General features: G+C 55.7%; 1 protein-coding gene across 1 annotated transcript in view; it reads left to right on the forward strand.

The window, feature by feature from the left end:
* NFASC (neurofascin) overlaps positions 1-14,220 on the forward strand; it is a 196,394-nt gene that overhangs the window by 179,719 nt on the left and 2,455 nt on the right. The window contains exons 27-29 of the mRNA XM_010854162.1: positions 576-728; positions 8,324-8,455; positions 10,759-10,828. Of these exons, the coding sequence (XP_010852464.1) occupies positions 576-728; positions 8,324-8,455; positions 10,759-10,828 (355 nt within the window). The remainder of the gene's footprint in view (positions 1-575; positions 729-8,323; positions 8,456-10,758; positions 10,829-14,220) is intronic.

The raw sequence follows: 14,220 nt of genomic DNA on the forward strand, positions 1-14,220 counted from the left end.
GGGGTCCGGGTAGCTGGGGGAAGGCCCCCTTCCGGAGGGCTCAGACCCACCGTGCTGGCCTGTTAGACTTGTGCTGGAAGGGCACCCAAAGCTCTGAGAGAGAAGAAAACCAACTCTCGGTTCTCTGCGGTTGGAGAAGCCAGAACTGCTAGTTTGTCGTACTTTTGCAGTGCTTCCCGTGACCAGCATTCACCCCGCCCCCAGACACCCAGGCTGTCGCTTCTCCCGCAGCGCGAGCTCACGCGGCGAGAAATGAGAGGGCAAGCCAGGAGTGCGGCCCGAGGAGCAGAGGCCCGGCTTCCCTCCGCCACCTTGCGGGGTGCTGAGTTATCCTCTCCAGGGCAGCAGAGCGCTGGCTGACACCCTGAGAGCCTAAGGAAGCGGGTCCTAGTGTGCTCAGCGCCTCAGCCTGTGGCGAGCACAGAGAGCCTCACGAGGGGCAGCGTCTTGCGGGACGGCCTGGCCCCCGCCGCCCCCACCGTGCCTCCACCTTTGACAGGCACCCAGGCGTCTAAGCTTTGCCTCTCCAGCTCCCTGTGCCCGGCCTTAGGCTGACTGAGGTTTCTGTTCCCCAGGCAATCATACGAAAAAAACTGTCCCTGTTAAGGCCCAGGCCCAGCCCGTACAGCTGACAGACCTCTATCCCGGGATGACATACACGTTGCGCGTTTATTCCCGGGACCACGAGGGCATCAGCAGTGCCGTCATCACCTTTATGACCAGTGCAGGTGAGAGGGGTCTGGCCTGGCCGTCCCCGGCAAGCATGGGCATGTCGTGCTCATCCTCAGCTTCCCGCTTGTCTCTCCTCCCGGGAAGGAAGACTCGCCCTCCTGTTCCTCACCTTGCATGGCGCGGCGCGGCTCTTCTTACGTGTCAGGCTGCAGCTACCGGAAAGACAGAATGAGCCAAAAGTGCATGCCACCAGAGAGGAAAGTGCGCGTCTGACCCTGTGGGGATGAGGGGGCATCAGACGGAAGCCAGGCCACGCAGCCTGAGGTCAGTGGGGGCCCCCTGGCCTCCACTGTGCTGGAACCATGAGGGCTCGGTGTGAGCATAAACATGGTCTTTGTGTGGGGGTCTCGGGGCAGTGCGACCTGGCCTCACTTCCTGCATGTGGGGTTAGGGGATAGGACCAGGTCTTGACCCCAGAATCTTCCCAGGAACCAAACCAAGGATCAGCATGTATGGCATTGCCTTGCCACTGCCAACCGTTGTTTAAAAACTCCAAAGTGTGTTACCCGAATTGTTTGGAGCTTTGTTTTAGTTTAACTTTGCCCCAGGTTTGTCATGGCTTAAAAGTAGTTGACCTTTTGTTGCACTGAGGAGGAGAAACTTTCCAGTCCTAGAAGACCTCTGGATCTTTCAGGGCTTCAGCTGTGGATGGAGAAGCTTCTTCATTTGTACCAAACCAACAGGGAAACGGGGGGTCAGTTAACAAGGTTCAGAAATCTCTCTGTTGGTCAGGGTGGCTGGCAGTCTGGAGGGCATTGCTTGCCTGTTTGTGTCTCTCTTTAAAGTCAGCTGGGCAGGCTGGCCAAGGGGCCGTTTTGCTAAGCCCTGGGGAAAGGATGAGTTTGGGGAAAGAGACAAAAACGAAAGGACCAGTCCCTGCCCTCAGGCACGTCCTGCTCAGGGGCAGGTTACTAGACACAAGGCTAAAGGAAAGAACGCAGCATGGTTTCTGTGAAGTTCTAAATGTGGACTTATGTGTCCTCCTGCGCCTGGCTTGAGGAGGCTGATCCTGGTGGCTTGCGTCTCGAGAGTCTCAGCCCGTGTGTGTAATGCCTCCCCCACCCCTTCCAGCCTGGTCCCTCCCGGACTGGGTGTCCCGGCCTCCTCCCTGTGTCTCTGCCTGTTCTGCGCATGTGCATGTCCATGCCTGTCCATGCCATCCAGACTCGGGGAGTCTGAGTCCTGCTGCCTGCTTGAGGCTAACCAGGCCGGCTCGGGCAGGAAGTCTGCAAGGAGCCAGGTCATCCCGGGAGCCAGGCCCGGACACTGGGCAGTGGACCGACTGAAGCAGGGGGCTGGACTCCGACCCAGTCAGGGTGCCAAGCTGGTGCTCCCCGATGCATGCGTTCGCTTTTGCTTTGTTACAAACTTGAGTCGAGCCCAGAGGCAGAAAGCAAGGATGAGATCTGATGATCAAGTTCCATCCCAGGGAATGCAGCAAAAGCCAGCTCAGCCTGCTTGCAGAGCTTAACTTCGCCCAGTGCTGAGCCCAGGGGCTGTGGGTATGGGTTGGGGAGGAAGAGCCAGGGGGGAAAAGGCCAGTCCCTGCCCTCAGGGACGTCCCAGTCTGCTCTGATGTCCCAGCATTCCATGCAAAGAAAAACAATGGTAGTGATTGAGATGCACTTCTGAACACTGACTCAGATGTTCATTTTTCCTTTCCTGTGGTTGCTATGGAGAGGCTGACCCCATAGCTTGCTTTCAGGGTGAGTGAGGCCTGCAGCGCTCGCATGTGTCCCCACCTCCTCCCCATGCAAGCTGGAGAGGGCAGGCTCATGACCCTCGCTCTGGGCACTTACTGCTCCCTTTCCTCACGGGCTGGCTAGAAATGACTATGTGCAAATCACATAGAGAAGAAAAATATTTTTACTTTCTAAACTTTGTGTATGCCTGTGAGCGTGTGTCCAGATCCTCTGAAAATACACAAAGGAGTGGGTGGACTCCAGAGCCAAGTTCACACAATCATCTCCCAGGTCCCTGTGTCTCATCAAGTTTATGACCATCTTGGGGCCCAACCACTGGTCTTTAGACAACCACAGGCTATCACTTCCGTCCATAGACTCAAACATGTTACAATGGTTCATGCAGGAAATGGAAAAAAAAAAAAAAACACAAGGAATGCTCACAGGCTCCTTGACTCTCACCAGAAAGATCCCATGTGAGAAGTTAATCACTTTCTTGAAGCTTTTGAAGCCAAAGAGGCCTGAGGGGCCCCAGCACATATCTCTGGATTCCAAGAGACCTGTCAGCTCTCACATCCTGGAGCAGGCTGGATGGGGTGCTGACAGGGGCCCAGCGAGACAGACAGCAAGCTGCCTTAGGCTTCAGGGACATGGGAGGAGGGACATTAGGGGACCTACCTGTGGTCAGCCTCTTTTTGCTGTGCTGGGAGAAACCCAGGATGGAGTGAGATAAAGATGGAAAGGTGTAAAATGACACATTAAGTGAGAGCAGCCATGCCAAACTGCATTTGAAGAAAGCCCATCCCTGTCATATTTGTTCTTCCCCCTATTTCTGAAATACAATTTTTCTGCCCGCTTTGAGTGACTGGTCTCTCTCCAATGATCAAACGGATTTCCTCTTGATTAGAGTGAAGAGTTAAGGGAACTGTGCTTTTCAAGTGAGCTACACATTTCCGAGCGGGGTTGTAGAGTATGGTTGTGGAAGGCACACGAAATATGATCTCTAGGCCAGAGTAGGAGATATTAGAACTGTGTGTTCCCAGTGAACAGGTGCTGTCCTGGGTTCCGTTAGCTCCAGCAAAGGTCGTAAATGTAGATATTCACTGATCTTGGGATGTTGCTATTACTGTGACCATTAGGGATCTGGAAACATGTTGAATGGATCAATTAAGAATGGTCTTGGCAGACAAATGTAATTGCCCTGAAACCCTGCAAAAATGCCTCCTCCTTTCAGAGTCTTTGGAGTCATGTGAGTGAGATTATGTCCTAAATTTCTTTTGGTTCTTGAGAAACTAAATCATTTTGGCGGAGTCTGATTGAGCCCACCTTACCCCAGATCCCACTGGGTTTTTTGTTTCTTTGTTATTGTGTATCATTGACATTGATTAATTTTAGGCATACGACATAATCATTTGATCTACGCAAAATAATTATCACAAGTTTAGTTAACATCTATCACCAAACATAGTTACAAAATCTGCTTGGTTTTGAAGAGCCTTGTATGTCTGAACTTCACAGAAAATTCTTTGGTCTTTTCAGTAAGGACTGAAAGTAACATTTGAACTTTGCATGGTGATGTCAGGGATGGAAAGCTATATTTAATTGGTAAATTTCTCATATGGCCACCTTCCCTGGAATTGCGCCTTTCTTTCCCAAGAGAAAGGGGTCTCATGGGAGACAGCTGTCAGCAAGATAGTGGAGCAAACAGGTCACTGCAGATATTCAGACCAACTTCTTTGCAAAAGGTGGGGACCACCGTTCAAACATAAGTTGAAATGACTTCGTCATCCCAGTGCCCAGGTGGCAGTGGTGAAGCCAATATCCTTGTGACCCTTCGGCTGGTATCAAGAAAAAATGAAAGAGGTAGCCCATGTTAACGTTGGTGGTGGTGGTGGTTTATTTGCTAAGTCATGTCCAACTCTTGCAACCCCATGGACTGTAGCCTGTCGGGCTCCTCTGTCTATGGGATTTCCCAGGCAAGGATGCTGGAGTGGGTTGCCATTTCCTTCTCCATAGTTATATTAGGATTAAATTGGCCATTAGTCAGTAAGTAGTCGGTGACGACTTGTTAGGTGACCAGCATCATGCTAAGGACAAGGGGGCTCAAAGGATCCCCAGGTCTCCAGCCTTTGTAATATCATTGGACATCAGAACCCAGGAAACAGAGCAATTAAATGTTGCATCATGCAGAGTAAATGGGGTTGAAATCGGAGCTAAGAGACTGGTGTGAGCTGGAGGAATCAGAGATTTAGGAAGGAGGGGTTGAACATGCAAAGGGGAAGTACAGGAAGGGTGGCCATCCAGGCTCTCTGGGGCAGGGTGGGGAGGGTGCGGAAGGAGACGACCAGGGCACCTGATTTGATTGAAGTGTTCTAGAGATGTAACAGCGTGATGTATTGTCGTATCCTTGAAGTCTGACGAACACAGACTGAGCGGAACCCTTTAGAACTGGGTAGTGACTTGACTACGGGAGACATTTTGGAAGGAGTAAACGATAGCCCTTAGAGGTGAGTTGTGAAGGCACTGGCAGAAGCAGGGGCAGATGGGTGATCCAGGGAGATGTCAGGAGCAAGCCCTGGCCTTGCAGTGTGGAACCAGCGAGAAGAACAAGGAGAGATGAAAGGAGTTTGGAAAGGCGTGGCCAGAGGACAGGCGAGAGTGAGAGTCTAGGGCGCCGCGGTGAGTCTGAGAAAGGCACTCTTGGTGGTGGTGGGTGAGCACAGACTACAGCGGGCTTGGAGGCCAGCATGTGGGGCACGGAAAGGAGCTGGCAGGGATCGGCGATGATGGCAGAAGGTTGGAGCACTTACCTGTAAGAGGACAGTGTGCGCACGAGAGCCAAAAAGCCTGGCAGGTTCCTCAGCAATGCCTGAAAACAGGAAGCTTTGGCACGTTTAACAGAGAAAGGGAAGAGACAGCACTGGGGAAGAACTGGGAAATGCTAGAGTTTTCAGAGATCCTCACAGGACTGAGCCACCAAGGAAGTGAGGCGTTGGGTCCCTGCAGAGGGGAGAGAGGAGAGCCCCGTCAGGTATGGAAGGAGACGGTTGTAGAGCCTGTGAAGCTCCAGTGGCCTCCAGTGTGGGGCAGGTGAGTGCAACAACGAGACACAGACTGGGCGGGAGAGGGGGAGCAGGGAGGAGTGGAAGGAGGGCCAGGCTGCCCTGGAGGGCCCGTTGAAGTATGACTCGGCGAGTCCGTGACGGGTCTGGTTTGCATCTTCCGCCAGCAACGCTCACTGTAGAGCAGAAGAATGCAGTAACTGCCGAGGGGACCCACAGCGGGCGATTGAGTCAAGTGCTGGCACAGGTGCAGAAGGGAGGGCAGCATGGAGTCTGAGGGAGGCAGAGCCCCACCAGGCCGAGAGGGTGAGAGGGTGGGCCACGGGGCGGAGGCCAAGGAGCAGACGAGAACTGAGGGCCCTGTGTTCCGGGCTGTGGCCCAGCCCTGGGCACGACACTCCCTCCAGTCCCTGACAGTCCCTCCTTCAGGGAGCTTACCTTCTGAGTGGAGTGGTAAAGAGCACAGACTCAAACCAGACAGCCTGGGGTCACACCTCAGCTCCACCACTTACCAGTTCCAGGGCCCTGAGCCAATCACTGACCTCAGCACCTCGGTTGCCTCACCTATGAAACAGGGTAATAGTACAAATCCACCTTTTTGCCTTTTCCTACTGTTCATGGGGTTCTCAAGGCAAGAATGCTGAAGAGGTTTGCCATTCGCTTCTCCAGTGGACCACATCCTGTCAGAACTCTCCGCCATGAAACATCTGTCTCGGGTGGCTCTGCACAGCATGGCTCATGACTTCATTGAGTTACACAAGGCTATGATCCTTGTGATCATTTTGGTTAGTTTTCTGTGATTGTACTTTTCATTCTGGAGGCCATCGGATCGCAGTTCTTGCTTCTTCTTGAGAAAGGATGACAGGACAAGATGGTTGGATAGCATCATCGACTAAATGGATATGAATTTGAGCAAGCTCTGGGAGATAGTGAAGGGCAGGGAAGCCTGGCATGCTGCAGTCCATGGGGTCGCAAAGAGTCAGACACGACCTAGTGACTGTACAACAAATCCACCCTATGGGACTGTTGTGAGGGTTAAACTAGATAATTGTGGGAAAGTGCTTTGAGCTGTGTCAGCCCATAGGAAGTGCTTACAAGTGTAAGCTGTTAGCAGTAGTAGTATAGCCAGTTGTTATAAGTGCTATGAAAAGGGCAAAATCAGTCCTGCAGATAGAGTGGCAGGGTGGGAAAGAGAGTTTTGTCTTAGCTGGGAAGGTCCAGGAAGGCCTCTCTGAAGAGATGACATTTGATGAGGCCGCTGTCTGAAGACAGAGCAGCAGATGCAGAGGACCCCGAGGCAGGCATGGGAGCGGCCGGGGGGTCTGGAGCGGCCAGGGTGGTGGGAGACGCGACTGATGGAGCCCCGCGGGTCAGGATAAGCAATAGAGGAGTTTTTCCTAGTGGTAACGAGAAACGCTGGAGGTTGAAGGAAGGAGGTAATCTGATCCTTTGTGGGGCTTGGGAAGACCTCTCAGATCTTGTGTGGGACATAGCCTGTGGACGCAGGGGTGGGACTTCCCCCACAGCACCCGGATCAACGTGGTCATGGCCATGGTCTTATGGAACTTTCCAGCCCGGACTGCCTGGGCAGCCAGACTGCAGAGAGAGGGGAAGGTCTTGTTCATCAGTCTTCACTGTTTATTGAGACCCAGCTTGGTGCAAGGCCCTTGGCTGGACGCTGAGAACACGGTAAAGACAGTTTTTCTGCCCACAAAGAGCAAAGAGTAGGCCACACCTGGATACCTGCCCCACATGATGGTGTGACTCAGACCCTGGGGTGCAGCCTGGGGTCACGTCTCTGCCCCCGAGCTTCTTCCCTGGGAGGCCCGGAGCCTCAGCTCGGGCTGCGTGGCTCCCAGCACTCCCACCATTGCCGGGGTCTCCCAGAGGCTACTGCGCTGGCTCTGTCTGCCCCAGGTTCCCTGTGGTCTCCTCTGTCCCTGATCCCGTCCTCCAAGTCATGGTTTCCAGGGAAGGCTGCATCTTTTCTTCTTCAGTCCGTAGACAGGAAAAGGGCAGGTGACGCCTATGCACCCCACCCCTTCCCATCTCTAACCTCAGTCATGGGTCCTCCAGGACACCGTCAGACGTGCTCCGGTCTCCAGGCCCATGCAGCCTGCCCCTGGAGTCATGAAGGGGTCTCCCGCTTTGAGACAGGCCTCCACGTGTCCAGGCAGGGGTGGCAAGGGGCTGTCTGTCACAGGGGTCTCCACGTGTGGTGGAGTGGCGTGGGGTGTGCTGAAGGCATGGCCTCCCCTGGCCCATCTGAGGTGCCCATGCAGGGATGTTGGAGAGACACAAGGGAGCATGGGGCACCCTGGACTGCACCACGCCCAGGTCCTGCTTCGGGAAAGGCTAACGGGCTGCGAGGACAGGTGTCTGTCCCGGTGTCTGTGCCGGCCCGCGAAGGTGTTCCCCCAGGGGTGTGCGTGTGACCGCGGCCCCCATTCCCGGGTGGGCAGCACGCAAGCTCAACCCGGCTCATCCACAGGGAGTCACAGTCAGTCCCTGGCCTTCCTTCCTTCCCCACCAGGCTGTGCCCAGCCACTGTGCTTGCAAGAATGCCAGTGCCTCAAGCTTAGGACGGTTCTCTTCCCAAAGGGCCTGCTCAGCCTTCTGCTGCTTATTCTGTTCCCTCTACTCCTTCCTTGTTGGTGCCTCTTTTCTGACCTTTTGCCCTTGCCTTTTCATCCCTGTAGCGGGGTGGTTTGAGCCAGAGGGCTGCCGGGTGGTAGCGGTAGGCTGCAGGAGGAACCTGGCCATGAAATAGCCGAAATTCTCCCTCCTCCTTGCGTGCCGCCTTGTGAACCGGTCATTCATGTGTGTGCCTCTGGCCCTCCCCCACAGCCTACACCAACAACCAGGCGGACATTGCCACCCAGGGCTGGTTCATCGGACTCATGTGTGCCATCGCCCTGCTGGTGCTGATCCTGCTCATCGTCTGTTTCATCAAGAGGAGTCGCGGCGGCAAGTACCCCGGTAAGATGTGTCCGAGGAGCCAGCTTCGGGGACAGGGCCACCAGGCTCTTCCTGTGAGTCGCCATTCTCTCAGCAAGCACAGCCCTTCCCCAGGCTGGGACGTAGGGTCCTCTTGCCTGTTCTGTGCACCGTAGAGTTGCCAGAAAGCACTTGAGTTAATTAAGTTCCCCTGAGGTGGGGGGATGGAGCAGTCCAAGCAGCCAGAGAGGGGATGGAAGGAGCCCTGGCTCCCATTAAGAGTGACCTTCCCTCCCCTGGACTCACCACCCATCTGCTCAGTAATTGGCTTTTTTCAGCCTGAATCTCATTAGGACCCTGTATCCCAGTGAAGGAGAAAGGAGAGATGCTTTTCTGTAACCATGAGAGAGAGAGGCTGGAGGGAGGAGAGGTCTGGATGGAAGAAGCACACACACGAGAGAGGCTGTGGAGCTGGGCGCTCAGCACGGCGGGGTTGCAATCACAATACCTCAACAAGGGGACAGATGGCCCTATATGAGGAGCAGGCAGAGGCTGGGGGGTAGGTTGCACGGAGAGGAACCCCACCCCTCGCCAGTCCTTAAAGGGCTTTGGGCTTTCCTTTGAGTCCCAGAGAGGTACTTCTGTTCTGTGGCCTGAAGATCCTCCAGCCCAGACAAACCAAGGTCAAGGACAAGGACCTCTGGCTTTTTTGTTTCTGGAAATATTGATTGTTTTTCAAACAGGGACAAGAAAGCCATCTGTCTGTGATGGGGTGGGGAGGGTGACAGGAGACAGGATAATGGATGACCCTGAGAGCAGAAGTCCAGCTGGACTGCAGGATGAAATTGCTCCCTGCCCCCAGAGCCATCACCAGATACACCCTGTGCTCTCCAAGCACTGGCTTCTCCCCATCTCTGTGAACAAGTCCTTCTCCACGATCTCCTAAAACTCAACTCAGAGAGAGGAGATTCTATTCTATTTTCTTCCTCTGGCCCATGTGCTCTCAGACCCTAGGATTCTAAAGGACTCCTTCAAGTCAGGAATGGCAGGAAATTATACTTCATTATTGGTGAATGATGGAGAGGGAAATGGCAGTCCACTCCAGTATTCTTGTCTGGAGAATCCCCATGGACAGAGGAGCCTGGCGGGCTACAGTCCATGGGGTCGCAGAGTTGGACACGACTGAGCGACTTAGTGCTTAGCATGCACATTGGTGAACGATTTGTTCACTTTGTTGTGCTGTGCTGGGATTGCTTTTCTTCTGTAAGAAAGGCTGAGGAAGGGCGGCCTCTCTGATCTCACTCCTTGTTCCAAGTGGAACTGGGACACCTGAGAACTGATCAGCTAACTCTGGACCTTCCTCTGCCCATTTCAGAAAGTTCTTCTTCCAGTTATGCCCCTTTCCTTACATCAGAAGATGAAAGAACCAGGAGCCATGAGACCAGGGCTCCAGTGGCTCCAGTGTCAATTCGACATTTTGTTTAGTTGCTAATTGTTATGCGATGTCTTCCAGGCCTCAGCTTCCCTCCGCGAAAATAGGGGTGGTTATCCTGCCTTGTGCCTCAAAAAGAAGCACAGTCATTCACCTGAGTGTCTGCGGTGCACCAGCCCTTGTGCTGGGTGCAAAGGGTTCTAGAAGAAGTGACTGCTCCGTCAAGGACAGGGCAGCTGGTGCAGTAGGAGGGGCACAGCACCAGACAGGGCCTGGGAGGAGTGCTGGCCATTCACGGGCGGTGTGGGAAAGGGGAGTCATGCAGACAAGTGGGGTCCCAGTTAGGAGAGCGCCTTCCATTCCAGAGGCGTGTACAGCGTGTCCTCTCTGCCCAGGACACTCTCCCAGGAGCTTTAAAGAGACACACAGTCCCCACCCTCAAGGAAAGAACTGGCATTCTATTACAGGTGTCATAAATGTGCACAAGTAATTGTCACACAGAGCAGGATTAAGAAAGGTGCCAAGGAATTCCCTGACAATCCAGTGGTTAGGACTCCGTGCTAAGGAGTGCAGGGGGCGTGGGTTGGATCCCTGTTCAGAGAACTAAGATCTCGCCTGCCACACAGTGTGGCAAAAAGGAAAGTTGCCAAGGAAAGGACGGCGTCCAGGTGTTTGGGAAGGACCTCATGGAGAGGCTGAGGCGAGCCAGGTTGGGGAAGATTTCAGTGATCAGTGGAGATGATGGCGAGGAGGCAGAATTAGCCTGGAACCTGCTTAAAAGCGGGAGGCAAGAAGCAGAGGGCGTGGGTGGTGCTGTATCGAGAAAGAGGTGTTGAACCCAGAGGCAGCGTCTTTGGCTGTTCCTTTGGGGCCAGTCATCACCTCTGTGTCTTTGTTTCTCTTCCTGACCAAGTGCGAGAAAAGAAGGATGTGCCCCTCGGCCCTGAAGACCCCAAAGAAGAGGATGGCTCCTTTGATTACAGGTGCGGGGTCCCCTTCACTCCTGCTCACGCACAGCACCCCTGTCTGGTGGGTTTTCCCTCCTGCCCTCAGGGCTGACAGCTGGGCTCAGAGGCCACCGCGTGGAGGTCCTCCCATCAGCTCTGCCTGTGGCGGGAGCACCGCCCAGCACACTCACACTCATTTGATGAGCAGCGTTTTATTCATCCAGCTGCACAACTCAGGTTTATTGTGTTCTTTGTATGTGTGTTTCTACCTTTTTGCTCTGAAAGCGAGCCCCAGGCTCCCTCTTGCTGTGCAATGAGCTCTGCTCTCAGCTTCCCATCTGCCTGTACCCCACCCCAGCCCTGAAAATGATGACGACACGGGGCAGTTGTATTATATTTGAGACTCAACTACAGGAGGGTGAAGGGAGCGATGTTCTGGGCCTTTCCCTCAGGACCTAGAATGCCATCTCTGGGCTGCAGCCTGGAATGGGCTTTGGACAGCATTTGTTCTGGCGCCCGTGTCCCCAACAAGAGGACCAAGGCCTGGACTAGGAAGTGACCTGGCCAAGCCTCATGCACTCCCCACTGTGAGCTAGTACAGAACTGGGGAGGCCGGGCCGCAACGTCCGGCTACTGCCCTTGTCCTGCGCCCATGCTTCCACTCAGGTCTGGACGGGCCTTTGTATCTGGCTTAACAGAATTGTCATCTGTCCATTTTAATGGCAAGTGTGCTTTGAGCAAAGGACTAGTGCAGAATGAGTCCTGGAGGTCTCATCCCCAGGCCAGGTGCGATGGGAGGAAGTGCTCAGACCAGAGCCCACCCCCACCAGTCTCTCTGGGCCAGGCCACCCCATCCCCCTCTGACCTCTCCTTAGCCTCACCAGTCTCTCTGGGCCAGGCCACCCCATCCCCCTCTGACCTCTCCTTAGCCTGTCTTGGACCTCTGCCACGTTGCCCGTCAGCAGCCTCCCAGACAGGATCAGATCAACGGGCAGCAGAGCCGCTGCCCACACAGGAGCCATCTGCCTCAGCTCCCCCTCTGCCTGTACCCCACCCCGGCCCTGAAAATGGTGACGACACGGGGAAGTTGTATTGTGTTTGAGACAGCTGGTTGAGGGATAAAGGGAGCGGTGTTCTGGGCCTTTCCCTCAGGACCTAGAATGACATTCTGGGCTGCAGCCTGGAATGGGCCTTGGACAGCGTTTGGTCCAGGGCCCGTGTCCCCAACGAGAGGACCAAGGCCCAGGCTGGGGAGTGTCTGCGCCTTATAGACTGTTTGTCCGTCCACTCTCTGCATCCTCATAAGCCTCCCAAAGGGCAAGTGTGAGAGGCCCTTCCCCAACAGTCCTCAGCACCCCTCGTGGGGCCCAGCTTCCCCGTTGGTCCAGGGTCCTTCTCTGGCCATGAGTCCCAGAGGGCCTGGGCCTTCTCTCCCCAGACCCTCAGTGCAGCTCGAGGCGGCATGAGGGGCGGGCCCAGGGACCTGTGCCGGGAGAAGCCGCTTTCTCGGGCACCTCTCCTCCCAGACACCACAGTTGCTGGGTGAAAGCGTGTGCTTCCTCCCCACTGCCACCCCCGGCCCCACTGACTCTGAGGCTGGAGATACAAATACTGGTGCGTGCACGCACGGGCTTACACAGCACACACATGGGCACACACACGTGTGTGCACCTGCACCCCCCTTGGCTGTGGCTCTGGGGGGCCTGCAGCATCCATCCTGGAGCCCCACTTGGATGAATCCCAGAGTCGGAAGTTGGAAAGGGCGAAAATCAGTATGTTAGAGCAGAAACCAGGTTCCTGGGCGGGACAGCCTGGGGTGTGGGCTCGCCCTGCTCGTCTGGGACCCCCCTGCCCAGCACCTCTCTGGTGGGGCTCTCTCTGCTTCTCTCTCCCTGGTCTGTCCACCTGGTCCTCAGAGGTCTTCTGGAAGGGAGGCCAACGGGTGCCTAGACCACAGGGTCACAGTCCTTTCCCGGATGTAGGTCCTCTTTCCCCAGAAGAACCTAGCACAGTGAAGCCCTTTCCCACAGCCTCCACGCCCGCTGGGCCAGCCTGGCCAGTACCTGCATGTAGCTTGGGGGCCTGGAGTTCACAAGAATCACACAGACAGTCATCACGACCGTGCAGCGGGAGTGGAGAGCCCTGGGGAGAGGGTGCCGGTGAAACAGAGTGGCAAGTGGGGTCAGGGGCTTGGTCATTAGAATCTGCTTGTTTTTCAAAACATGAATTTCACCCCCTGAACAAAGATAACGTAACCCTGGAGGCCCACTTCCATCTCAGCTGCCCCTCCCGCAGCCCTGCCGTCAGTTAGGCCAGGAGACAGGGCCACTGTCCCTTGGCGCGCGGTGGGGGTGTCTCGCTTGGCGCAGTGGGGGTGGGCTGCTAGCTTCCCACCTGCTGGTGCCCAGCTCCTCTGCTCTGGTTCGCAGCCCTCCCCGCCCCTGGCAGCTGCCTGTGCCCAGCGCTGAGGCAAGAACTCCCTTCCCACTCTAGTGACAATCCAGACGGCGTTTGCCACAGCCCAGGGATGGCTAGGTGTGGCCTGGGGCAGAGGAGCGGGCCGCGGGGTGTCTGCTCAGCCTGCCCGGCCCGCTGTGTTCCTGCCTGCCGGGACCTCTCTCTCCTCTGAAGGGCAGCACCTGGTCCCTGCCTCGGGGGACGGGATGCAGTGCCAGAGCAGATGCCTGCCCCCTCTGGGTGTCTCCCTCCCTGGGGGCACAGCAGGCACCCCAGCAGGCAGATGCCACTGTAATGACCAGCTCTCTCCGCGTGAGAGGAGCTTAAGGGCAGGGCCTGCAGAGCCTCTGAGGGAGCTGGGCACAGCCCTCCACGCCTGGCTAGTTTTGTCTCTGATTGCCAGCCCTCCTGTCTCATATGTACACCCTGCCACCTCCCTCCGCTTGCCCTGAAACCAGCATCTTTCTGTGGATAAACCAGAGCTAAGGGTAACACCGCCAAGAAAGAGAAAAGGAAAGGCAGGGAGGGGTTTGTCTCTCTTGGGCTCGGACCCTCGCTTCTTGCCAAGGGCAGTCTTTCCAGAGAGAGTCACAGATCACAGAGTCAGAGCTAGATGAACCCTCTTGATGGCAGGACTAAGGCCCAGTGAGAAGGAAGGGCTTTCCCAAAGCCACAGGGACACACTCGGGACCAGAACTCAGAGCCCTTGACCTCTTTCTTTGACCCTTCCTGTCCCCGCTGGTCCACAGGCAGTTCCGTCTGCCTCCTGGAGGGTGGCTGCTTCTCTCTCCTCTGATGGCTGCTTCCATCCCAGAGAGCCAGCAGCCCGGCCTCACAGAAAAGACCCCCGCCCAGGCGTCTAGGAGTGTGGGCACATCCTGGCATCCTGGCCCAGCACCCGCCTGCCCCTCTGCCCTGGAGAAGTGTCCTCTCTTGGCCTCAGCTTCCCTCTGCAGACCTGGCCAGACAGG

Source organism: Bison bison, unplaced genomic scaffold, assembly GCF_000754665.1.
Source record: "Bison bison bison isolate TAMUID 2011002044 unplaced genomic scaffold, Bison_UMD1.0 scf7180017864338, whole genome shotgun sequence".
Classification (NCBI taxonomy): Eukaryota; Metazoa; Chordata; class Mammalia; order Artiodactyla; family Bovidae; genus Bison; species Bison bison.